The sequence below is a fragment of the Xyrauchen texanus genome, chromosome 43 (genome assembly GCF_025860055.1).
Source record: "Xyrauchen texanus isolate HMW12.3.18 chromosome 43, RBS_HiC_50CHRs, whole genome shotgun sequence".
Lineage (NCBI taxonomy): Eukaryota > Metazoa > Chordata > Actinopteri > Cypriniformes > Catostomidae > Xyrauchen > Xyrauchen texanus.
Genome location: NC_068318.1, coordinates 20,152,292 through 20,179,867, shown reverse-complemented (window position 1 = coordinate 20,179,867; position 27,576 = coordinate 20,152,292). Strand labels below are relative to the sequence as shown.

Here is a 27,576-nt window from a genome sequence, read left to right as displayed (position 1 = left end):
CATTAACTTTCGCACAAAGTGAAGAAAACCAAAAAGAGAGTTGCCATGACTTGAGATTTCACTGAGCCGATTTACATGCACACCAGTACACTGATTACTCCCAAAAAAAGTGCTTTAAAAAAAAAAAAGCAAGAAAACAGTGTTTATATAACATTTAAAATAATCGCTTATTCTCTGCTTTTGACTTAAAATGGTAAGAGGCATGCACACAACATGTGCACACATCAGATTAGCTCGTAAGAACGCTGGTAAAGGTGCTTGCATGCAATACGAAATCACTGTAATGTGCAACAATCTACCGTGATCTCACCATTGTGTTCTGTGTAAAAGTCCGCTCTCGTATCTGGGCCAGGAACTGCTGTCATTTTCTTCTGTTATTAGCTCTGACCACGGATCCTCTCACATCTGTTCTGCGAGTGATGTTGAACTCATGCCCGCCAGGAATTGCTGTCACGTCTGTTTGTGATTTTGAATTCTCAGCTGTACTGTAGCGCATTGATTGGATGGAAGCATTCCTACTTATGATTAATCTGGTGAAATACTCAGAATAACTTGTTAGTGTACTCTAATGCCAACCACAACTCAGAGTTTACGTATATACCTAATATTTTATGACATTGCTTCAAGTTATACAAAATGGTGAAAAATAAATTTAAAACTTTACACTAACATGAACTTTTAAGTCAGCCCAAGTTCCTGAATACTAAAGCATTGTTAAATGTATGCATGTACATCTTAATGAGCTCATGGTTGTGATGTCATAGCCATGTAGATATTAAATAAATAGGCTGGATATACTGTGTAGTCCATAATACGCACGCTTAAACTTTTTGTTTGCGTTCTCTTTTAAAACCACCCTGACGTCTCAAAGAATTCAGTGATCTGAATTTTTCAGGATTTAATGCTCTCCATAACCTGTAAACAGCCAGTAGGATTGTGCAGTGTTTGCCAGATCGCAGTCCTGGCTCTTTTCACTGTATTCTGCATTTGTGTTGTGTAATAATGGCTTAAGCAAGTCTGTTTCTAAAGTGAGAGCAAGAACCCCCTCAGTGGACCCTCTCTCTGCTAGCAGAGCCCCTTAATCCCTCTGCTCACAGCCCTGTTAGTGCCAGTGGCCAGAGTTTGTTATCAGGAGCCCCCAATACCGAACCCCAAACATCCTCATCTGTTTGTGAAGTATGTGCTTTGAAATAGATGTGATCTTTGTTTGTTACCCCTGCATTACAAGAACACATTTTAAGTATTTATGGGACTGCACACTTGCAATGGCTATTATCCAAGCATTTGCATGCTTGTATAGAAATGGCTTCTGTCCTTAGTTTCTTGTTCTGAAGGAACATGTTTTGGGAGACTGTGTGTGTGTGTGTGTGTGTGTGTTGTGTGTGTGTATGTATGTATGTATGTATATTTTTGACAATTAAATGCAGAACATTTGCTATAGTATATGGCTAGTATAGTTTGCAAAATATTTTTGCTTGAATCATTTAATGAGGAAATAGACTTTCACTTGACTAAAATAGCATGTTTGCATTGTCAATATTTATATGAAACAGTTGCAGTAGTAATTAATGATAAACAGGGTGGAGTAAGGATGCACTCAGATTCACCCTGGCCTTATCCCCAACACCCTCGTGACATGCACCCTCCAGATTCTAGGAAGAGCAGCACAGAAACGCAGGTCTAAAATCGTTCAAGAGCACTGAAATGTTCACTCGCTAAAAAAATCCCACAATGCACCGTAAAAACAAGGAAGCTTTGTATGTTCATTTACCGAAACATTGTCATGTCTTCTGAAGTCTCAAGTCATTAGATGCCGAGCACAAGTGCAAAACTATGAAGTCCAAGCCTTATTTTCTCTTTAAAAGAAATGCTGTTTGTAATGCCTTTCATAATATAATTACCATGATAGTGAAACAATTTTTTAAATATTTGAGTTATTAAAAGGTTTAAAATACACTTATATATATATATATATATATATATATATATATATATATATATAAAAAATGTAATACCATCTTTTTATATATTCAACGCAATTGAACGATAGTGCCATTTATACAGCGGTGGTACTGATTAATAACAGCTTCGCTTCAATGCGTGAGGCTCGTTAACATGTCGCAGGTGATTGAGTCAAAAGTGTCCCAATGCTTAGTGGATGAACCCCTTGCTAGTGCCTGAATTCATGTTCATGAAATACTGATTCATGATATAGGGAGCTAGGGAGCTGATTGAGACACCAGGACAATCATGTGACCCTGGTGCCAGTGCTGTTTGATGACAGTCTCCAACAAAGCCATGACGAGTGATTGACAGCTAAGCATACTGGAGGAGTTGCAGAGTATTACAGCATGCATCTGCTTAATCCAGAAACATAAATAAGAAAATTATTAACTAAACCCATATTGCTCATAAAGAACATGCCGTTTTCTTTGTTTTACTGAAGTTGAAGTTGCATACATCGTTATGATTACAGGTTGGTTTTGCACATTGATTGGTTTTGTGGCATTACTATGAATCGCAAAAATAAAAAAGTATTGAATTCTGTATAGTCCTTTTAATGATGTCTGTTTTAATGAATGGAGAACATTTGTTTGGGCGTACTCAATGCTGATAGAAGTTGGCTTTGTGCATAATATATGGGAACATTTATGAAAACGTTATGGATGAGAGCTGTGGAAAGTAGTGACTTTATGACCCTAATAAATTCATGAAGCAGCACTGTTATGACAAAATAAGTGTACACATCACTCAGTCGTGTCGTTGTCTTCCTGGAAGAATGCTTGTTGATAGTGTTAAGTTAAAAAAATATGTGTCCCTTGATCTTTCTCTAGAAGCACTGAGAAATGGCTGGTTGAAAATGTGGTTTTAGTGTGGGTGCTTCCCACATATCTAACGATTAAACAGTGCAGTTTCCTTCAACAGTTCTTCAGAGGAGATAAATGCAGTAAAATTTAGACCTAAGTGACCAATTCAGAAGCGGTTTCTTGCTGTTTTGTTCTTTATTCTTCCATGGAATGATTGCAGTTTGCCTGGAATTGCCATTGAGCAGGCTTGGAGAGGGAGTGTTTTGATTTAGACTGCAATCACTGTTGGCCACAGTGAAATGTAATGGTATACATTGCAATTCAAAGATGCACTTGGATGTTCTCCCCATGTTTCCATTCTTCTAGAAAAGATAGTATACTGTTGACATCACAGCAACGCACACGTTGTGGGAAGGCACCGAACAAAAGAGTTCTTCGGTGCATTGGGAGAACGAGTAATGCAAAATACCACAATGTCTAGTGTAGTTTTTCATGTTTGGTATAAACTGTAAGTTTATACAATATACTATATATAAACTGGACAGTTGTTTTAAATTTAAATGGTAACCAGTTGTGTTGTATAGTTGCTGTAATCTGACCAACGGGTGAAGAAAGTAGTGCAAATCAGAGCGCTTAGTGGAAAGGGATACGTAGTTAAGTAAGCTAAGACAGCGAACAGCAGAACTAAATCTATAATAAAACAGTTTACAGCTCATTTACAATGGAGATGAATCCCACAGTGTTGAACCTGAGAAGCTAATTAATAAAGCGACATTTCAGAGTAGTGTTGTCTAAAATACCAGTACTCCGGTACCAAGTCGGTACTGAAACACATTTTTTTTTACGATACCAGAATTTCTGAAGGTACCGGAGTACCGGGTCTACCCGGTTCCCATGCAGAGTCGGGAACTTTTGAACGCTCACAACAAGCGATAGATGGCGACAAGCAAAGCTGCTGCAGAGTCTCAACTGAATCGTGTCGAAAAGGAAAGTGGAAAAAGCCAGGTTTGGAAATTCTTTGTATTTGAGCCTGATGAAAAGGGAAACATCATCATAGATCAGCAAAAACATATTTGTAAAAGGTGCTTTCGCAATTTTCTGACAAAAGGAGGAAACACATCAAACTTAATAAAGCACCTGAAAGACAAGACACCCGGATTAATTCAAGCAACCAAAGCAGGTGAGTTTAAAAGCATATTATCATTTGCATTAGGGCTGAAACGATTAGTCGACATTATCGACAACATCGAAAATAAAAAAATGACGAGGAAAATTGTAATTGTCGAATAGTCGTTTGATCTCATTTAACGTAAAATGAAATAATATTAAACTAATGGCGCGCGAGAGCAGCACTGCAGTTCACGCCTGACGGAGTAGAGGAATAATTACACAGATCACAGTCCAGATGCACTCTAAACTTTCACAGCTTCATTTTATGTAGATCTCAAAGTATTAGGGAATTATAAAAAAAAAAAAGTTAATTCAGAAGCAGTGTCATTGTGGAATAAGCGGAGCCGGAGCGCTTTAAAGGAAACATCCCAGCGTTACAAAAGCAGTTATATTTAATGTGTTATAGCTTTATTAAAGTTCAAATAATACAGAAGCAGATCATGTTAATAACTATAAACTCAGAAACTGGCATTTCTCTGTGTGGTCCTGATCTAAGGGGGAGAGATTGAAACTGCACCCGGCTGAGAGAGACTCTGCCTCGGGAACGCTCATCCCTCGAGCGTGCAGGCTTAATGCAGCTAGATTAGAACGCGATGGTTTGTGACTTATTTAATCATAATATAGGTCACTGAGCATTTCTTATTGTGAAGAAAAATGCCAATATGCATGTTTTAGTTTTTTTTAGTCCTTGGTAAAAACTTGAATCAAAAGTTGAAGCAAATCTTATATAAGTGTTCAAAAATACTTTAAGCATAGTACAGTTTTGTTATAATTCAAAAATAATATACATGGTGAAACTCGAAAAATTAGAATATCATTAGCAAGAAAAGTTCATTAATTTCAGTAATTCAACTTAAAAGGTGAAACTAATATATTATATAGACTCATTATAAGCAAAGTAAGATATTTCAAGCCTTTATTTGATATAATTTTGATGATTATGGCTTACAGCTTATGAAAACCCCAAATTCAGAATCTCAGAAAATTAGAATATTGTGAAAAGGTTCAGTATTGTAGGCTCAAAGTGTCACACTCTAATCAGCTAAACACCTGCAAAGGGTCCCTGAGCCTTTAAATGGTCTCTCAGTCTGGTTCAGTTGAATTCACAATCATGGGGAAGACTGCTGACCTGACAGTTGTGCAGAAAACCATCATTGACACCCTCCACAAGGAGGGAAAGCCTCAAAAGGTAATTGCAAAAGAAGTTGGATGTTCTCAAAGTGCTGTATCAAAGCACATTAATAGAAAGTTAAGTGGAAGGGAAAAGTGTGGAAGAAAAAGGTGCACAAGCAGCAGGGATGACCGTAGCCTGGAGAGGATTGTCAGGAAAAGGCCATTCAAATGTGTGGGGAGCTTCACAAGGAGTGGACTGAGGCTGGAGTTACTGCATCAAGAGCCACCACACACAGACGGGTCCTGGACATGGGCTTCAAATGTCAAACGCCTTACCTGGGCTAAAGAAAAAAAGAACTGGTCTGTTGCTCAGTGGTCCAAAGTCCTCTTTTCTGATGAGAGCAAATTTTGCATCTCATTTGGAAACCAAGGTCCCAGAGTCTGGAGGAAGAATGGAGAGGCACACAATCCAAGATGCTTGAAGTCCAGTGTGAAGTTTCCACAGTCTGTGTTGGTTTGAGGAGCCATGTCATCAGCTGGTGTTGGTCCACTGTGCTTTATTAAGTCCAGAGTCAACGCAGCCGTCTACCGGGACATTTTAGAGCACTTCATGCTTCCTTCAGCAGACAAGCTTTATGGAGATGCTGACTTCATTTTCCAGCAGGACTTGGCACCTGCCCACACTGCCAAAAGTACCAAAACCTGGTTCAATGACCATGGTATTACTGTACTTGATTGGCCAGCAAACTCGCCTGACCTGAACCCCATAGAGAATCTATGGGGCATTGCCAAGAGAAAGATGAGAGACATGAGACCAAACAATGCAGAAGAGCTGAAGGCCGCTATTGAAGCATCTTGGTCTTCCATAACACCTCAGCAGTGCCACAGGCTGATAGCATCCATGCCACACCGCATTGAGGCAGTAATTAATGCAAAAGGGGCCCAAACCAAGTACTGAGTACATATGCATGATTATACTTTTCAGAGGGCTGACATTTCTGTATTTAAAATCCTTTTTTTTATTGATTTCATGTAATATTCTAATTTTCTGAGATTCTGAATTTGGGGTTTTCATAAGCTGTAAGCCATAATCATCAAAATTATATCAAATAAAGGCTTGAAATATCTTACTTTGCTTGTAATGAGTCTATATAATATATTAGTTTCACCTTTTAAGTTGAATTACTGAAATGAATGAACTTTTGCACGATATTCTAATTTTTCGAGTTTCACCTGTATTTAAATGAAAGTGTTGCTCAATGGCATATTTCTGTTCTTAGTTCTGCTGCTAATGTTTTGTTAACTTTGTTAATAAAAGAGTGTTGTTTAGTAACCTGTTTTTGCTTTGGTTCCGAAAATGGTATCGAGTACCGTGAAATTTCAATGGTATTTGTGCCGACTACTGAAATTTTGGATCCGTGACAACACTATTTCAGAGTAATATTCTTCAATTATTTTGAGCTCAATAATTTCTGGTTTACAAATGCAATGCATAGTTCAGAGACACAATATTAACATATTTGATGTCTTTGTAAGAGTAGCATTTGTGTATATAAAGTTTACCCACATCTTTAAGAAGCTGTATAATTTAGTGTGTTTGCTATAGTGTGTTGTTGCTGTTTGTAACATATCTTTTGCAGTGGCAATAATGTGATCATCTTCTTCATTGTTCTTTTCCACCAGTAAATGTTTAATGTCAAGCACCAATCCTCAGAAGAAATAATGACATGAATCTAGAGACTTGAATGTCTTTATTTCCTTGCATTTTTAAGTTTTAAAAGTGTGCATCAAGTGAAGATATTGATGCACGTGGCTAAAATGAGAACCAGAAGTTTTTTTCTTAAAGTCGACCTCTGAACTTTATCTTCATATTTATTTGATCCAACATATTTATATACACTTAAATGTTTTTCATGGTAACATTGTTTTGAATTTCTTGTGAATCTTTTTGGTACTGGAGAAACGCAATGATTTGTTTACCTGTGTCTCCATCCAAAAGATCCCGATGCCGACTGCGACACTCAATTGACAGATGGATATCGACAAAATCGAGAAAAGGATCTGGGAAGTCACTAAATTTATTAAACCGTGTCCAGTGTGTGAAACTAGCACCCGCCACCAGTCAAATGCGATAAGGCTGAATCCAGTTTGCAAGTTACTCGTCCAAATGTATTTCATGCTTGTGTAATTCTGCTCATCTACGCACAACAGGTGGGCGGCCTGTAAGATATCTCGGAGTGACACATGACAAGAATTGCTGTTAGTCACAGACGCGCACTTGAAGAAACACACTTTATTATATTTTTAGAATGGACAAAAGAAAAGTTGTCAAACCTTGTGTCTGATTCACTGTTTGTTCCGAGGCACGAAGTACGGGCCTGTCTTGTGGAACACACGCATGTCGGTGTGCAGGACGAGCATTTCTCGTGGAAAAAGCACATGTATAGAATTTTTATTTTAATAGCTTTTTTGGTTTAATGCAATTTGAATTAAAACAAATTATTTTGTGTATGTGTTTTGTTTAAATAAATTAGTTAAATTTGAAAGCAAAATCAATAAAGCAGAAATATTTACCGACCCACGGCAGGGAGGTTGACGATATAATCGTATATTGTGATATTCTTTGAGCCGATTATAGATCAAATATTTTTTTTACATATCACCCAGCACTAGGGTGCCTTTAGTCAGAAATAAGATTGCAATTACAGCTGCTGCAATTAACTAATCATGAAAATTGTCAATTAAAGCATTCCATTTAAATCTATTCCCATTGCTTCGAAATACTGTATTTACAATTGTCAGTGATTGAGCATTGTAACTAAACACAGTCATGTCCATTTAGTACATAAGCCTATTTGTAATGATGCAAGCAAAACTAGAACACACTCATTATTATATAACATCAATTAAGTAATTATGGAACAAAGTTCTCATGGCTTGCATTTACCCCCTGCAAATATGTATTTTAATGTAAAATCTAATCGAAATTATGGTGATTACAATGTCAAAGGAAAGAATCAACAATTATTTTGTCTTGTCATAATCCACCTACAGGAACTATAACTTCCAGTGGAAGGATAGTCCTTGATGAATTTGCTTAAATCATATTTTTATGAGAATTAGTATATATATATATATATATATATATATATATATATATATATATATATATATATAAACATTTATAAGCTTAAGGAAGTGCTAAGCTGTGAGTATAGTAACAACCCCTGGGAATGTCTACTGCACGACTTGCCAATTAATGCCCTTTAGCTGTGACTGTATTCAAAGACTAGACCTCTCGTATCTTATATAGTACTGTATAGTTATATAGTATAGTAAGTTTACAATTGTCTTATCATGCTAATTAAATATGTTGTATTATTCCTTTAATCATCGTAAAATGCTTTATTTGACCTGTTTTGCATTTGTCTTGCATAGATTAATGGCTGCCTCCAAAAGGCCTCTGAAGGTCTCCGATGAGCGAATCCAAATGTACCTGCAGCGACAGAACCAGCACCTGGCTGCAGCCATCACAGACGGTGACCACGAGCCTGAGGTCGACCCCTACGCCTTCGTCGATGGGGATGTTAAGTTCACCTTCTCAGATAAGAAGGATAAAGCTGGGGGAGATCGAGAACCAGGAAAGAAACACAAGGTGAGAAACGTTCTGGGACACATCTAGCTATGAATTCCACAATGCACAGTTTTTTCTTTGAGGCTCAGTGTGAGAGTTGTTTGTAGACAAGCAAGAGTGAGTTGAATGGTTTTTCTGGCATTGTTGGGAAAAAAGGATAACAAAATCACAAATAGGCAGAGGCCTCACTTCACTGTGTCAGAGCCTGATGTTTTTGGCCTTGTTGCATTTGGGTGTCTTTCCTTTCAAACCTCCTTGAAACTAGAGGGTTCCATTTTGGTATTGAACATCCATTTTTCTTAATCTAATCAATTCCTGATTGATAACATCAATCGATCATGTTTCACTCACAAATACGTCACATTACAGAATAGTGTGTCACGGGACAAAAATTTCAATAGTCTGTACCGATACCAGTGAAATTTCACGGTTCTCGATACCAATATCTGTACCACAGCATAAACATGCTAATATTACAGTGTGCTATTGAACACCTTTAAAAAGTTACATTTCAATGTAAATAATGAATTAAAAGAGAGTGTTTTTCAATCAAGGATGCATTGCTCAAGTGTTTAAGTTTTTTCCCCAAACTTTTATTCAACAGCAGTCTTGCTTGAGATATATTGCATAATTATTATTATTATTTATTGTTATCATTACAGTGAATCTTACTTTTTACTATATAGTTGTAATATATTTCTGTCACAATTTATTGAATTCCAGGGCTGTAGTTTATATTTTGAAATGTGCTTTTATTACGATGTGTGTTTTTTGCCTGAATCTTAATTTTCCGGATAAACAGTTTGCGACACAGAGACTTTTAATTCACGTCTAAACTATTGCTCGTTTTAATTATTGGCCCACATACAGTAAATAATAATATTTGACATTCAATAGTCAAACTAAACAGCCGATTTAGATTGAACTTCCTTACTGCATTTAACATCCCATATTGTTATCTTGTTCACATAAGGCTTTGAGAGTTAAAACATTTTTTAAATCCACCAACAGCAGTTATGGGTCAAATAGGTATTTATTTGAGCAGATGCAATAAGAGATGGTCTGTGAAATATGACGTTCAAGACTTTTTTAATATATCCAAAACAAGCTGACTTCAAAACAAGCCACTTTATAGTTGTTTAATACATAAATACATCTGTCATTCTTTTTTAATTAACTGTACGTAAAAATCAGGAATAGAGGGGGCGAGGACAGGCTCTGCTATTTCTGTTGGCGTCTCGCACACTTTTTGCTTCTTTGTCTGGCAGCTGGGGTGGCCGTTGGTTATAACACGCAAATAAAAATCTGCTTGTTTTTCAGTCAATTTTCCTTCTATACTACTGTCTCTATACTGTTTCTCCAATGCTTTGAAGGTGAGCTTTTTTCCCCATGCCCACTCTGAGAATTACACTTAATTTGTCTGCGTCTTAATACGCTTACAGCCTCCAACTCTTTTGCAGTCGCTGGAGAGGTTTGTTTAGTAATATGGGCCATATGGTGCAACACAACCCCATAAAATGCAGCATTCTTTTGTGCAAAAACACATAGTCTACATAGAAAATTGCCTCCTTCTGTACTCCACCCCAGGGTTCTGCTATCGATTACAGGGTGGAGTGATTTGCATGTTCAGGCGTTATTATGGTGTTGGTCATTAGGATGTGGAGTGTGTGTACGGAGGAACAGATTACTCTTTATGCAGAGAGACGGCCTGCAGCGTAATGAAATTATGCACAATGTAATGAATCCCTGCATAGCGTGCGGCTTGCATTGTAATGGTGGCTTTAGGATGCCGAGGTTGCAAGAGGTGCAGGCTAAGGGTCTGGGGTGGGCTTCTAAGGCAAAGAGGGGAAAGCCGCAGTCTGCAGTCCCATTAGTCAGTGCTGTTATCTTATATTGCTATGCTATTTATTATGCTGTGTGTGGAAGATATAATTTGGTGGCAAAATATAAACATGTTTCACTCCCCACTCCTTCCCTCCCTCTGGTGTTTCTCTTTTGGCTCTTGCTCTCCTTTTCTTATTTAACTCTCTTTCTAATTGGTTGGCACCTTCTGAGTGATCATTAACCAATATGAACATGTGATTGTGACCAACACACTCGTGGCTGTTTTCATTCTGTTTTTTGGGGGACTGGGCATGTTGTGAAGTTAACCAGTGTGTGTGTGTGTGTGTTTATAAAATACTTCAAATTGTAAATTGTCTCCCTTTTGAAAATAAAATAAATAGAAAAAATAAGAAAGCTAACAGAATTATAATAATAAATCGAATGATAAACATGATACAAATTTAACTATTATATGTTATATAACTAAAGCATGTTAGTTTACATGTTAAATTAAATACTAAATGAAAAATAACATCAGCTGTTAGAGCTTTTGAATTAATGTCCTATGATTATTAACAGTTTAACATATACTGTAGGTGCATGACAGCACAGCCAGACTGTTCCTGTCTGTAACTTTAACTCAGTGCTTCTCAACTGGTTTTGATTCAGGACTGATTTTACATTGGACATCAAGTGGCGACCTGCCATAGATTAAACATAACCTGTATTTAATGTATCCTGGGTTGCATTTCCTTTTATGTTGCATAGTTTTATTCATGGTTTTCCAGTACAAGTACATGCATCAAGTGACATTATTTTGGGTGTTGATGTCAACGTTTGACTTTCAGCACACAACTGAATAACACAGACTGCATGACTATGATAAATGATTACTGCAAGAGTTAGATTAACATACAGGTGCGAAGGGACTTCAACATTTCTCAATTGCACAAATAAAAAATACATATACATATTTGTCTCTGGCTTGCTTTTGCTCGCATGTCAATGATGCCGAGATCTACTTTTATATTTAATTTAATTTAATCACTGAGAAGGTTTACCTGCAATTAGTAGCACCAAACATCACAAGCAGCCTCAAGAATGGATACAGAGTAGCTGTATTACACTTTTCCTTGAGCAGAATATTGCACTACAGATTGCTAAATTTGTTCTAAGGAGAAAGTGAGATGTGCATGGTTGCCAGATTGCACAAAATAAGCATAACATTAGGCGGAATATTTCCAATTTGCGTAAGTATAAATCTCAATCTTGTGGTGTTGCGTCTCTTATCTGCAAACCTGATCATGTTAAACGCTTGTAGAGACGAGTTGGGTCCCAATGAAAGTTAACTGAAATATCCAATAAATAAAAAAAAGCTTTTACAATAAATGAGCCATGGGCCACACTGCGGGCCGTATGTTGCCCATGTCTGCTTTAGCTGTTTGCGAGATCATTAAATCTGGCAGTCCAAAATAGTAGATCACTTGGGCGGCCGCCGAAATATCTTCAATGGGAGAACCATGGCATTGTTTTTTCCCTGCTGTCCGCATAGACCAGTTGAGAAACACTGCTTTATCTCACACACACACTCATGTCAGACCCGCTCGCCTCGCTTCTCTCTGATATTTTCTCCGCTGCATTTGTGTGTGTGTGTGTGTGTGTGTGTGTGTGTGTGAGAGAGAGAGAGAGAGGCAAGTTGACGAGTCAGGCAGACAAGGAGGAAAGAAGATGCGCATGTAAGATTATCCGTCCGGTTGCATTTTTTTCTCAATACCGTAGATAAGCAAATGTACATGGTATGATTACCGTCAATTTTCAAACCGTGGTATACCGTGAAACCGGTATACCTCTGCAACACTTGTGTGTGTGTGTGTATTTCATAAAATTTGGTTTTCCTCGTAAGCATAATGTAATCACAGAAGATTTTTAAGCCAACATGGTCTTCAGTGCATTACTACAAGGTCCAAAACACTGAAATCTGCCAAATACAAGTAAAATATTGCTTTGGTGAGTAGGCTAAACAAAATGGAATTTACTGGCCAGTTGGATTATATTGATAAGTTTATATTGCTTGAATGATGTTGTAAAAGAAAAGTCCAAGTAATCACATGTTCCTGGCATTAAGCAAACAACATTTGAGAAACAAAATCACAATAGAGCTTAACATTTTTATGACAGGTGGCGTTTCAGAAAAAGACAGGAATATATATGATGATGATGCTTAATATTTCCTTTGTTTCAGGAACCACAAAATGAATGGGTGGTTCTTCATCTTAGGGCAATTTCAGGGCAGATTTCACTATTGAGCAGAATTTTTTTTTCCCATCAAACTATAATTTTGCCAAATTATGCAAAATGTGTGAAAAACATGTTATAGCTGTGCAATTAGCCTTGGCAAGACAAAGGAGTATAACTTTTTTATTTCCATCACATTTCCACCATGGAAAATCTCCTATGATGCGTGTATATGTTGGACATTGTTAGTAGGCAAAAACTACTGTATTTTCCGGAATATAAGTTACGTTTTTTTTATCATCTGAAAGGCCCTTCGACTTAAAGTTGGAAGTGACTTATATACATCATTTATAATTAACTGCTGGTCAAACACATTCACACCATAACAGATGAAAACATCAGTCATAGAGATGGTAGAAGCATTTTAAAGTTGCCAATTCAGAGTATTTTGCCCTTTACAAATTACTTTATAAATGTTTTGTCCATCATAACATTATTCTTTTAACAAATTCTAAACTGCTATCAAATGCAAATTCTCACATGCCCACAAAATGATGTTTCATCACTCTCATAGAAAAAACATTCAGTCAGTGAACCAGAGAATTAATACATTGCAAAGAGTGTTGCAAATATCAGAAATATCCACAGATAGACAGTCGCTAATGTTAATGAATGAATAGAATACAATTTTACACACTGACTAAAAGCTGTTTATTTGTGCACAGCAGAGTGTTACAGATGTTATAAACAGTGGTTTAAATTGATCAGTTGTCACACATTATACATACATTTCTGCATATACATGGTGAAATTATTTATTTTTCACATATCCCAGCTAAGCTGAGGTCAGAGTGCAGGGTTAGCCATGATACGGTGCCCCTGGAGCAGATAGGTTCAAGGGCCCAGCAGTGGTGTCTTGGTGGTGTTGGGGCTTGTTGCGTTTCTTACATGAGACATAAAAAGTAGATGATAATCTGTTACACACTGTTACTTAAAGCAAATTTTCCCGTTTAAAACAAGTCCAAATTTTGTGGGCAGAACTGAAAAAGCATGTGCGAGCAAGGAGTCCTACAAACCTTACTTTAAAAATATTTTAACGAGACAACTTTAAAGAAATCCGTTGTGCTAAAAGTGACCAAAGTTTTAGAAACACCCATATATATTAATAAGAATGTAAAATATAGTTGATGACCAGTAATAAATATTACTGGCCGGAGAATTTATCTGCCATAGAAGTAAATTTTGGACTCTGCACTGCATATATATTACATGATCTGTGCATATCTGTAAGTTGTATAATGGATCTGTCAGTCATTTAAATAATTTCCTACTTTCTTTCACTGTCTCACAGGGAGAAGATGGCAGTGCTACTCTGTCAGATGGTAAGAATTTTACCTTTTTTTTCCACACTACTTTCTCAGTGACTCTCCTTTGTATCCGGCTGAAACCCTGAGTTTGTTTTATTTTAATTTGTTTCCACTTTGATAGCCTGGGTCATTTTAGGGTATTGTTGCCATAAAGGTTAAATGTGTTGAGGGAAAGGTCTCGTCCTAATGTGGTCTCACTTTAGGCCCAGAGTGTTAAGTTGTCTCTCTCTCTCTCTCTCTCTCTCTCTCTCTCTTTCTCTCTTTCTCTCTCTCTCTCTCTCTCTCTCTCTCTCTCTCTCTCTCTCTCAGATGCTCAGCAGGCTGCAGCTCATAATCGGGCTGCTTCCACCAGTCTCATACATGATTCAGACCTGGCAGTCTCAATCAAAGACCTGGACAACCTCTTCAACTCTGACGAGGACGAGCTAACAGTCAGTATCAAGCTTTTATTTCTCTGTCTATCTCTCTTTCTCTCTATCTCCATATTCCTGTGATGGCTTTATTTCACTGTGGAAATTTGCCAAAGAAGATTTTATGAATTTGTATTCATATGATCTGACGTGTTGGCTCAGAGATTATCGCCGCACACAGTAAAGAAATAATTATTAATGATTAATACAATCAATATATCATTCAAATAAAAAAATTATGAAGTCATAGTTCCGTTTTTTCTAATTAGTTTTTCTTCACAGCCTGGATCACGAAGAGCTGTAAATGGAGCAGATGAGAAGTTCGGCAGCAAGGAATCAAAGCAAGCCACATTGGACCCTGTCTCCTGTATAAGTGAGCACATTCTCCCGTCTAGAAATATACAACATTTACTGTAATTTAATTTAACCTGTGTACTGACCTCTGCTGGCTACTCCGACAAACACTACAAAGCTCACATTCAAGCATGTTGTGCTTAGTCCAGATTTAATAAATGGGTAGTTGTCATCGCAAATTGACATGTCCTGTGGTGTTTAAGTTTTAAATAGTATTATGCTTATTCTTATATGCATGTAGCTTTTGTGAGACAACATGCAATATTTGTACTTTAAAGGGGTCATTACATAATAAATAATATTTTCCTTGGTATTTTGACATATAAGAGGTTGTTGTACTATTAAAACATATTGTAGCATAAGTTTTAGAACTCAATTCTTCCTCTCCAGTTCAAAAAGAGCATTTATTGTTTCCACCCTGCAAAAAATACTTGTTTTGGAATCAGCTACATTGTGACTTCACAGTGTAGTGTCGTTTGCATAGTCCTTCTCCTCCACAACATACATGATCGTTGCAGTGGGTGAATTGACAAAGAGAAAGAGGCTGGTGTGCTGCAACACTGAAATTGGTACTATAGTAACTTGCTTTTAACCTGCAAAAAGAGTAAAGTTAGTTCCACAGACATTGTTGTGTTCCTGGTTGTGGAAATACTGTATCACTACATAGACTTCTAAAGGATCCCAATGTTAGGAATGAGTGGATAATTCAAGAGTTCAGATTCAAATATTTTGAAGGTTTGAAGTTGTTTTAGACATGACAACACGTCTATCATGCATGTTCTCTATCACTGTCACTACTTCCTCCCTTTATCCTTCAACTTCCATATCATCTTTTTCCTCTCCCCGTCCTTACCTCAGGCACTGCTGATCTGCACCAGATGTTCCCTACGCCTCCCTCTCTGGAGCAGCACATCATGGGTTACTCCCCCATGAATATGGGCAGTAAAGAGTATGGCTGCATGGAGCCGGGCTCAGGCCTCAACACCCTGGATGGCCCCTCTGCACTGGGTGGACAGTTTAAGTTTGAGGTAGAGGAGAGTTTCTGCAGCCCCAGACCTTCTGAAATCAAGGTGAGACTAGTTAAACTGCTACACCATGCCCTTAACATGCATAATCCAACAAGGTTCTGAAAAGGAAATGGTATGGAAGGCAACAAAATCAGAATTAATTTATGTTTAAAATATAGCTGTGGGGTGTAAAATTATAATTGTGAGCGGGGCTACACAGTGCAGCACAAATAATTATGTTGTCTGACAAAAAGTAATTGTGATGTTGTGTTCATTATTTGTAAGTCAGTTCAGATAAAAGTACCTGCTAAATTAATAAATGTAGTACACAGTGTTAGTGTGTTATGCGTTTGTCTTGGCTCTCCTCACTAAAGGATTTTTGTTTGTTTGTGGGGAAATAGATAATCATAGATCTATTGTGTTGCAAATAAAGTGTGTATTGATTCATTTAAGTGATTCCACTGTGAATCATCATGCCACCTTGATGTTAATTTTGGACCAACACCCCAGCAAATTAATGTGTTTCACTTTCTGTCTGTGTTCAGGACTTCTCTTTTGTATACAAGCCGGAGTTGTGTCAACCATTCGTGGGCTGTTCCATGTTTGCCCCCTTAAAATCTCTGCCCAGTCAGTGCCTGCCTCCTATCAAACTGCCCGATGAGTGTGCGTACAGGCCTGGCTGGACGGTTGGAAAACTGGAGCTGCTCAATTCTGTGCCTCCTATGACCATCTTCAGCAAGGACGGGTGAGTTTCTAACACACACCAAGAAACAAACTCCTAAAATGACACAAATAATTGTAATCCTTGTGGTTTAGCTGTATGACCAACACACCAGAGCCAACAACCTCAGCCATTAGGTAAATCAACACATACCACATACAAGCACTTGTAATACTGTTAGTTTTTTAACTCAAAGCTTCCTCTCCAATACAAAAAGAGCTGTTATTGTTTCCATCCTGCAAACACAACTCGTTTTAAAATCGGCTACATTGTGACTTCACAGTGTAGTGTCATTTGCATAGTCCCTATCCTCCAAAACATACAGTTGAATCCAGAAGTTTACATACACCTTAGCCAAATACATTTAAACTCAGTTTTTCACAATTCCTGACATTTAATCGTAGAAATCATTCCCTGTCTTAGGCCAGTTAGGATCACTACTTTATTTTAAGAATGTTAAATGTCAGAATAATAGTGTTATGTTTTTCAGCCTTTATTTCTTTCATCACAGTCCCAGTGGGTCAGAAGTTTACATGCACTTTGTTAGTATTTGGTAGCGTTGCCTTGAAACATAACATACCTCAAACATTTTGGGTAGCTTTCCACAAGCTTCTCACAATAAGTTGCTGGAATTTTGGCCCATTACTCCAGACAAAACTGGTGAAACTGAGTAAGGTTTGTAGGCCTCCTTGCTCGCACATACTTTTTCAGTTCTGCCCACAAATTTTCTATCAGATTGAGGCCACTCCAATACCTTGACTTTGTTGTCCATAAGTCATTTTGCCACAAAATTGATGGTATGCTTGGGGTCATTGCCCATTTGTAAGACCCATTTGTGACCGAGCTTTAACTTCATGGCTGATGTCTTGAGATGTTGCTTCAGTATATCCACATTATTTCCTTCCTCATGATGCCATCTATTTTGTGAAGTGCACCAGTCCCTCCTGCAGTAAAGCACCCCCACAACATGATGCTGCCACCCCCATGCTTCATGGTTGGGATAGTGTTCTTCAGCTTGCAAGCCTCACCCTTTTTCCTCAAAGCATAATGATGGTCATTTTGGCCAAACAGTTCCATTTTTCTTTCATCAGATTAGAGGAAGTTTCTCCAAAAAGTAAGATCTTTTTCCAGTTGTGCTCTTGCAAACTGTAGTCTGGCTTGTTTATGGCGGTTTTGGGGCAGTGGCTTCTTCCTTGCTGAGCAGCCTTAGAAGTAATGTCGATATAGGACTCGTTTTACTCTGGATATAGATACTTGTCTACCTGTATTCTCCAGCATCTTCACAAGGTCCTTTGCTGTTGTTCTGGGATTGATTTGCACTTTTTGCACCAAACTACGTTCAACTCTAGGAGACAGAATGCATCTCCTTCCTGAGCAGTATGATGGCTGCAAGGTCCCATGGTGTTTATACTTGTGTACTATTGTTTGTACAGATGAACGTGGTACCTTCAGGCGTTTGGAAATTGCTCCCAAAGATGAACAAGACTTGTGGAGGTCCACAATTTTTTTTTTCTGAGGTCTTGGCTGATTTCTTTTGATTTTCCCATGATGTCAAGCAAAGAGGCACTGAGTTTGAAGGTAGGCCTTTAAATACATCCACAGGTACACCTCCAATTCAGTAAACCTCCTATCTGAAGCTAACTGGCTAATTGTCTAAAGGCTTGACATCATTTTCTGGAATTTTCCAAGCTGCTTAAAGGTACAATTAACTTAATATATGTAAGAAACTTCTGACCCACTGGAATTGTGATATAGTCGAATAAAATTGAAACAATCTGTCTCATGTCATGCACAAAGTAGATGTCCTAAACGACTTACCAAAACTATAGTTTGCAAATATTAAAGAGTGATTGATAAATGAGTTTTAATGACTTCAACCTAAGTGAATGTAAACTTCTGTTCATAATCGTTGCGCCGGATGAGTTGACAGAAAGAGAAACCCATTGAGCCAAGACAAGAGCCAACAACCTCAGCCATTATGTATATCAACATACACAAATGCATAATTTAAAAAAACATTTTTTACATTCACTTAGACCCATCTCTTATCTTATTTCACAAAAAACTAAATCAAGCACATTTACCACAAAATTTCTCAATTATTTAATGTGTGAAAATCTCATTTCTGTAATACAGAATCATGTCATCATGTGCAAACACAGTGATTTTGTTAACTGAAATTAGCATAAATTCAACTCAATACAACAAGTACTATCATAATACCAAGTGCACCATGTATAATAACAATAGTACTTTACAATTTAAATATATCTTAATTTATTTTGCATTGCAGTGGGCTACTAACAATATGGGGGACGGTGGTGTTGGGGAATGAGATTAATTGTCATGAAAATGTCACAATGCTAATTTTAATGGTCCCAAATAGGACCTCAAAATAAAACTTTTCTATATGCAATTTGTTTTTTTTCCCTGCAAGTCTTATCTATTTGCACATGTAAATGCCAATTCACATGTTCTATGCAGATATTTACTCCCAAACACCTCTTGTTCTTAGTAATGGAAGTGCGGAACAGGTGTTAATACTGTAGCCTAATTATGTAACAGGTGTTGCTCTGGTAATTAGACTGTCAAATCCATCTGCTTCCACTGAAGTCCCTCTATTTCCTTATATTTAGAGACGTTTATCACAAAGTTTCTTCACTGTCTAAACTGAACCGGCTCTCTCTGTTTCTCATCAACCAGTTTATTTGAATAGCTGGTGTTTGTTCAGACAGGCGCATCTGATTGCTATTCACACAGTGTTTTTCATAATCTTCTCTATGGGTGCACTGATCGAAATCCGCCGATATTCGTCTTAAATCCGTGATCGGCCAATCGTGCTTAGAATCAGGTCCGATCTTTTTTGCAGCACGCAAGTAATCACACATACACACTGCTCCTCTAATGAATGAGTGCTTTCTCAGCCCTTGAAGCATTACAGAGTGGCCTTTGTAGGGTGAGTTGTTGGCTATTCTAAGCATTCACAAATTTAAACTTTCAGACATGATGTAATTCACATGAATATGCCGTTTTGTTTTAAAAAAAAACGTGTATGAATATTAAGTTGCCCATTTTCTAGAGTCATTACTGACTTGTTGCACAGTGAGCAAGAAGAGGATAAAGAGACTACTAATGGGCATAAACATGCAAATACAAATCTGAGTATATGTGATGTTTCATGAATCGTGATAATCAGACGTGTTGAGTGATAGAGACTGTTTGAGCGATCATGCACGCTTTTAGCTTTAATCTCTTGAAAATTAGCGCTCTCGGTGTCAATCAAATATGCGGCTCTCCAGGTGCTCTCAATATCTCATCATCAGTCACTCATCTCTGTGCTATTCTTTTAGGGTCCCAATTTAAATCAGATTAATGTTGGTCACAATACCACTAATAACAGATGTAACTGTTTAACCTTCAATAACAGCACCGTGTCTTCACACATTTGATTAATAATTAGTGATGTGTTACAACAGGATGCCAAAGACAGTAAACAATTCATAGATATTAATGATTTCTCACTGGAGCAGTTTTAGAGCTTGTAATGAATATATTTTTCTTATTTTTGAAAGTATCTCTGGCTCTGCTGTGTGTGATGCTCTCATGGTTTTTGGTTGCCAGTATGTCACAATGACCATTTGATATTGAGAACAGAACTATTTTCAATACAAATACATTTTAGCAATTCACAATTAATGTAATTTTAATGTAATTTTGGTTACACTTAATAAAAAGTTTTCAATTCTTTAACATTCGTTAATGCATTAGATGTCTTGACCAAACAATGAACAATATATTTTTACAGCATTTATTAGTCATATTGATAGTTCGTAAAAATACAATTGTTCATTGTTCATAGTGCATTAATGTGCATTTACCTAATACAACTTTTGATTTAAAAAATTTATAAGTATATGTTGTAACTAACATTAAGTTCATTAGCTCATGTTAACTACAGTAATGTTGTTAAATAATGTTAACAAATGGAACCATTTTGTAAAGTGTTACTGTAATTTTACTCTATAAAATATAACATTTATAACTGCAGAATATAATTAGCAGAAGTGTGGCAAAGGGCACTTTAAGAAAAAAATTGGTATTGGCCGATCTTAGTGTTAAAAAATATCGGAGATTGGTACCGGCCTCAAATTTCCTGATTGGTGCACCACTAATCTCGATTTCTGGATTGCTTTTCGTGTGATGTTACAAACCTGTGTCAGGGTAAACTTAAAAAGCTACACTCTTTAATTTTGTTTGCTTGAAGTGTTTAGTTGTGCTGTTGAAATATATTGCCTCTTTATACCACAATGATATCAAAGCAGATGAAAAAATAATCAAATAGAATTTATTATTACAGTTCTTACTCTTATCTCAGTGCTGTGTGGTGCAGCAAAAAGAACAGTGTATTCTTGGATTATGTTTGATGTGAGGAGATCTGTGAAAATTAGGGAGGAGAGGTGGTGCGGGGATTGATCGATGACAGGGTGATAATTCTGATCGTAAAGTCTACGTTTGTTAAAGTCAGTCTTAAAGCTCTGAATGAGCTGGTTCTTTCTAACCCACAGCATCTGGGGAGAGGGCCATGCCTTCAAACCGGGGACCTTCATACGCCTGCCTGCTTTTCAAAGGCCACCGAGAGCCACGCTCAGCATTCTCACACTCCAACACGCACACACAGTCCAGGTGGCACAAGCTGTGCTTTAATTTCTTGCACAGCTGCCTGTTTTACCATCTGTCTAAAAAAAAAAAAGAAATTTGGCCCTCCCTCCTGGAGGTTTTGTTAGGATAATAGTACTGTGCTGCCGCTCATAATAGGCTAACCCGTTCACTATTATATCCAATAATAATAATTATACTCACATGTTTGTGAGTATAGTAATCACAACAGAGACATTTCCCTGTGAATTGGCTTGACGAGCACAGTTTTCTAACACTATTGAAGTTTGGACGGGACATATCGATGTGTTATACCATTATAGCCAATATTTTTTTGTTTACATCACAGCCGTGAACCATGATTTGCTACATGCTACTACTAGTCAGAAGTAGGCTTGTTATATTGATATTCTCATTCTAGAGAGTACAAAGTGAGTTATCAGTATTTCTGGACTGTATTCCAGTAAGAGAAAAACTATCAATTTTAAACCTGTATATCTACTAAAAAATGTATTTTGTCAAAGTTTAGGAGAACTTAAAAGCCACAATGCTCCAGTTCTGAATTTTATGGGGTCGTTTTGAATATCACAAAAAAAAAAATGTTTCAGGTATATCGAACAACTCAAGTAATAACCTGCTTTTCTGTCTCTTTTTTTCTTTTCTACACTCTAGTGAAAGTAGTGCTATGGAACAAGATTATATTCAGACGTACACCCCTCAAACCCACACACCGTTCTTATCAAACAGCGCACCTCCCAGCAATGGCGGCACTAGTATCCTCCCATCCCCTGCCACACCCCGTTTCTCAGCTCCCACCCCTCGTACCCCACGGACACCCCGAACCCCCCGAGGCCCCGCCAGCGTCCAAGGCTCCATGAAATACGAGAACTCAGATCTGTACTCACCAGCCTCGACACCCTCCACCTGTAGGCCACTCAACTCAGTGGAGCCTGCGACAGTCCCCTCTATCCCCGAAGCCCACAGCCTGTATGTCAACCTGATCCTGTCGGAATCCGTCATGAACCTATTCAAAGACTGCAACTTTGACAGTTGCTGTATCTGCGTCTGCAACATGAACATCAAAGGCGCAGACGTGGGTGTCTACATCAACGACCCCAACATGGAAGCCCAGTATCCTTGTGGGTGTGGTTTCAGTGCTGTTGTCAACCGTCGCTACGGCAATGGCTCCGGCCTCTTCCTGGAAGATGAGCTGGATATCATCGGCCGGGGTTCGGTCGTGAGCCAGGAAGCAGAGAAACGCTTTGAGATGTTACGGAGCATGTCGCTGGAAAAGACTGGGGGAGGAAGCAAGGATCGAGTTCCGGATGAGCTTATTGCGCTCCTCCAAGATCAGTGCACTAATCCATTCTGCCCGATCCTGCCGTTGGACCCAGAGATTCTGTCTTCTCAAGGGCCAGGGGGTACCACTGTACCACCCTGTGTGCGTGTGGAGGAAAGGGACTTCCACAATGACTGCTATCTCGCTCTAGAACATGGGCGACAGTTCATGGACGACATGTCTGGTGGGAAAGTGGATGAGACGCTGGTTAAGAGCACATGTTTGCACCATTGGGCCAAACACAGCGGTGAGTGTTTAAAACATATTGTTTTACATAATTTACATTTTCACCGTCACCCATCATTGGGCTGGTATATTACTTGAAGGGATACTTCACCCAAAAATGAAAATTCTCTCATGATTTACTCCTCCCTCCTGGAATCCCAGATATGTATGACTTTCTTCTGCAGAACACAAAATGTTTTTTTTTAGGAAAAAATTTTCAGGTCTGTAGGTCCTCACAATGCATGTGAATGGGTGCTAAAAAAATTTAACTCCAAAATCCACATGACAAAAAGTAATACAGTGACTCCAGTGGTTAAATCTATGTGTTCAGACACGATATGATAGGTGTGAGTGAGAAACAGATCGTATTTTTATTCTTCTAAAAATCTTTGTTCAGCAGATTAAAGAAAGTCATACACATCTTGGATAGCATGAGGGTGAGTAAATTAGGGTGAACTAACCCTTTAAGCATAAAAATGGAGGACGCTATCACATGCTTAACTGAAAGAGAAAATGGCCATTTCATTCCATCTGTTCACATCATATCATTTGGGTCAGCCCGATTGTTTCATCAATGTGAGTACAAGCGGCAGCTGTTTACCACTGTAACTAGGTATCAACTCGAGAAGACATCAGCTTCAATGTGTTGGTGAAGGATTAATCTATTTGGATTAATCACCAATTGTGCAATTGATTGATATATTTCAGCTGGACTGTTGAGTCTGTAGAGGACAGAGACTCGGTGAAGAGAGATGGCTGCCATGCCAGTTTGCTTTCTTTTTGTACATTTTAAAGTATTACATCCACTGTTAAATCCTCTGATTTTGTGAGAACTGGGTTCTTCCTCCATTGAAAATCTGAAGCAAATTATATGATATTCAAATTCATCTTGCTTTTGGCATTTTATAAGTGCTAAATATGCTTCTATGGAACATGGATGTGCACGGGGTGCTTAAAAACTGGTTTTGCGTGAGTGTTGTGCGATCAGCCATGAATCACATGCGAGACACGCTCTGCTCTATCCTACTGTATCTCTGGAGCATGCATGTACATGTGTGCACGCGGTGCATGTCAACCAGACTTCCCTCGATATGTGAGCTCTGGTGACAGGATTGTGCAGAGCGGATCATATGACTGTCTCATTAAACTGGGCTTCTATCAATGTCATGGTGCAGAAAAAACGTATGTAACCCATTTAAATTTTTCAGGAGAATTTTCTATTTAAAAATGATATGGAGCAATTCAACATTTTCAAATGGCTACAGCACTGACATTTTGAACAGCTCTGACAATGGAAAGAGAAAACACCTGTTCTTCACCAGCATTACTTCAACAACACCCTTACTAACATTTATCACAGCAAACAGAATTTTTCATTACAACTGTGGATGTTGTATAAAAACAAATGGTGTTAACAGGGCTCTATGGACAATGAAGCTCAATTCGCCATTGGCCAGACTTTTTACACTGAATGCTGGAACAATGCAACTGAAAAAAATATATTTATTAAACAAAACTTACTTTATCTGTCAGAATTATTCTTTATGGTTGCATATGGATCTACCATTTCTTAGCAAATGGCTTTCTCTTGCCACTTGACTTTAGCCACCTCTCCACAGCTGATTATGGGTCATACTTCTGATGCTCTGGGCTTTCTGTTAAAATGAGGGTCAGGTCTGAAAGGCGTGAGGATGTGAGACTGCTGTGGACATCTGATTTTCTTTTCTTTTAGGCACTAAAGGCTCTTTTGCAGTTGGTAGAGCTGATTGGCAGAACAAGAAGTATCTGAACAAGATGAAGAATGTTTTGCATCTCATATCTGTAGGGTTGCTTCAGCAGCAGTGTCTGGTACAGGTCTGGGTAGGACTTTCCATGAAGATCATTAGACACTTATCTTTTCAAGCATCTCCATTCCCCAGTGATTTCTTCAACTTGGCATCCAGATTGAACAAGCTTATCTCTGAACCATTCAGGAAGGACCTTCAGCTCCTTGTTGCCGTACAGTAGTTCAAGTTGTCACTTGTCGTGGTTGAATATTGCAAATGCTGACATCACAGCTTGGGCATTGTGATATTTGTTAACTCCAAGCAGGTTATCCAATTTAGCATAAAGGTGTTTGTCACAGGCTGAACATGCATGCTCCGTCTTTTGTCTCAGATTGTCTATCAGACTGCCTCTTTCCCCTCTCAAGTCAATGCCCTGAAAAGTTGTGGTATAAGCACCAGGAGTTTGCTTATCCAGACATAGTTTGATGAAAGTTTACAGCATACCATCAGGGAGAGGGTTGGTTTCTTGTAGTCAAGACTGGTCAAACAGCTCTGTTGCAGCAACAGCACTTGGTAGTAGTGTTGTCACAGTACCAACATTTCAGTAGTCGGTACCAATACCAGTGAAATTTCAAGGTACTTGATACCATTTTCGGTACCAAAGCAATACACAAAAACAGGTTACTGAACAACACTCTTTATTAACAAAGTTAACAAAACATTAGCTGCAGAACTAAGAACAATAATATAGCACTGAGCAACACTTCAAGTTAAATATATCATTTTTGAATTATAACAAAACTGTACAATGTATGCTTAAAGTATTTTTGAACACTTATATAAGATTTGCTTCAACATTTGCAACTTTTACTTTAAGTTTTTACCAAGTTCTAAAAACAAAAAACCTAAATAAACAAACATACAATAGAATGAATACAAGTGCAAAGTGCTCTCATATTAATAAAGCTGCATATTGGCAATTTTCTTAATGATAAGAAATCCACAGTGACATATATTATGATTAAATAAGTCACAAGCAATCGCGTTCTAATCTAGCTGCAGCAAGTGTGTGCGCTCGAAGGATGAGCGTCTCCGAGGCAGAGTCTCTCTTAGCCGGGTGCAGTTTCAATCTCTCCCCCTTAGATCGGGACCTTCGCGCAACTCATAGAAGAGGCACCGACCACAAAGAAATGCCAGTTTCTGATGTTATAGTTATTACATGAGCTGCTTCTGCATTATTTGAACTTTAATAAAGCTATAACACCTTAAATATAACTGCATTTAAGATGTAACGCATGATTCCTTTAAAGAGCTCCAGCTCTGCTTATTCCACAACTAGAGTGCTTCTGAATTATTATTATTATTATTATTATTTTTTTTTTAATAATTCCCTAATACTTTGGGATCTACATAAGATGAAGCTGTGAAAGTTTAGAGTGCATCTGGACTGATCTGTGTAATTCTTGCTTTCCTCCGTCAGGCGTGAACGGCAGTGCTGCTCTCTCGCTTCATCATTATAGTTTAATGTGGTTTCATGTTACGTTAAATGAGATCAAACGACTAGACAACAAAATTTTTTCTCTCAGCCGGGTGCAGTTTGAATCTCTCCCCCTTAGATCGGGACATTCGCGCAACTCATAGAGGCACCGACCACACAGAAATGCCAGTTTCTGATGTTATAGTTAGTAACATGATCTGCTTCTGTATTTGAACTTTAATAAAGCTATAACGCATTAAATATAACTGCATTTAAGATGTAATGCATGTTTCTTTTAAAGAGCTCCGGCTCTGCTTATTCCACAACGAGAGTGCTTCTGATTTTTTATTTTTTTTTTAATAATTTTCTAATACTTTGGGATCTACATAAGATGAAGCTGTGAAAGTTTAGAATGCATCTGGACTGATCTGTGTAATTCTTGCTTTCTTCCGTCAGGTGTGAGCGGCAGTGCTGCTCTCGCGCTTCATCATTATAGTTTAATGTGATTTCATGTTACGTTAAATGAGATCAAACGACTATTAGACAACGACATCTTTTCTCGACAATTTTTTATTTTCGACGTTGTCGATAATGTCGACTAAACGTTTCAGCCCTAATGCAAATGATAATATGCTTTTAAACTCACCCGCTTTATTTGCTTGAATTAATCTGGGTGTCTTGTCTTTCAGGTGCTTTATTAAGTTTGATGTGTTTCCTCCCGAAAGCACCGTTTACAAATAGGCTTTTGCCTATCTATGATGTTTCCCTTTTCATCAGCCTCAAATCCAAAGAATTTCCAAACCTGGCTTGAGACTCCGCAGCAGCTTTGCTTGTCATCATCTTTTGCTTGTTGTGAGTGTTCGAAAGTTCCCAACTCTGATTGGGAACCGGGTAGACTCGGTACGATTACCTTCAGAAATTCTGGTATCGTTAAAAATTGTATTGTTTGAGTACTGACTTGGTACCGGTATTTTTGACAACACTACTTGGTAGGATGAGGTCTGCCTTGTGTAGAGTCTGACTTAATGTTGCTATCTCCTGCAGCACATCAGCCAGGAAATGACAAAATGCAACAAACTGCAGATCCTTCAGGGTTTTGAAAACCTTTTTCCCTCTACCAGCAATGTCAGCGTTGTGACTGATTTGGGCCAAATTCTCCATGTGAATGGCAACAGCTGCATACTGCCCAGCTTGGCTCACAAGATAATTTTTTCCTCTCAGGAAGCCCTTCAGTGCCCTGTATAAATTAGGCACCAAAAATGTTCCTTTCACTGGCTTTGTTTTGTCGAACCTAGATTCAAGTTCTTTACAAACTGTCTTTGGGCTGAAATGGTAGGTTTTCCAAATCAAGTGCAAGGTGTCATCTACACGACTCACTAAGCTAACCTCTTTCAAATCCCCAAGAAGTGCCAGCTTCAGCCTGTGAGCCATACAGTGAATGTCTATCAGTTTTGGATTGTCCGCTCTTTAT

The 27,576-nt window shown here is 38.1% G+C and overlaps 1 protein-coding gene across 1 annotated transcript in view; it reads left to right on the top strand.

Annotated features, from left to right (window-relative positions):
- The window catches only part of med13a (mediator complex subunit 13a), a 133,017-nt gene that overhangs the window by 87,407 nt on the left and 18,034 nt on the right, over positions 1-27,576 (top strand). Inside the window, exons 10-16 of the mRNA XM_052115637.1 lie at positions 8,529-8,745; positions 14,135-14,165; positions 14,460-14,581; positions 14,843-14,933; positions 15,773-15,984; positions 16,467-16,666; positions 21,971-22,884. Coding sequence (XP_051971597.1) covers positions 8,529-8,745; positions 14,135-14,165; positions 14,460-14,581; positions 14,843-14,933; positions 15,773-15,984; positions 16,467-16,666; positions 21,971-22,884 — 1,787 coding nt within the window. The remainder of the gene's footprint in view (positions 1-8,528; positions 8,746-14,134; positions 14,166-14,459; positions 14,582-14,842; positions 14,934-15,772; positions 15,985-16,466; positions 16,667-21,970; positions 22,885-27,576) is intronic.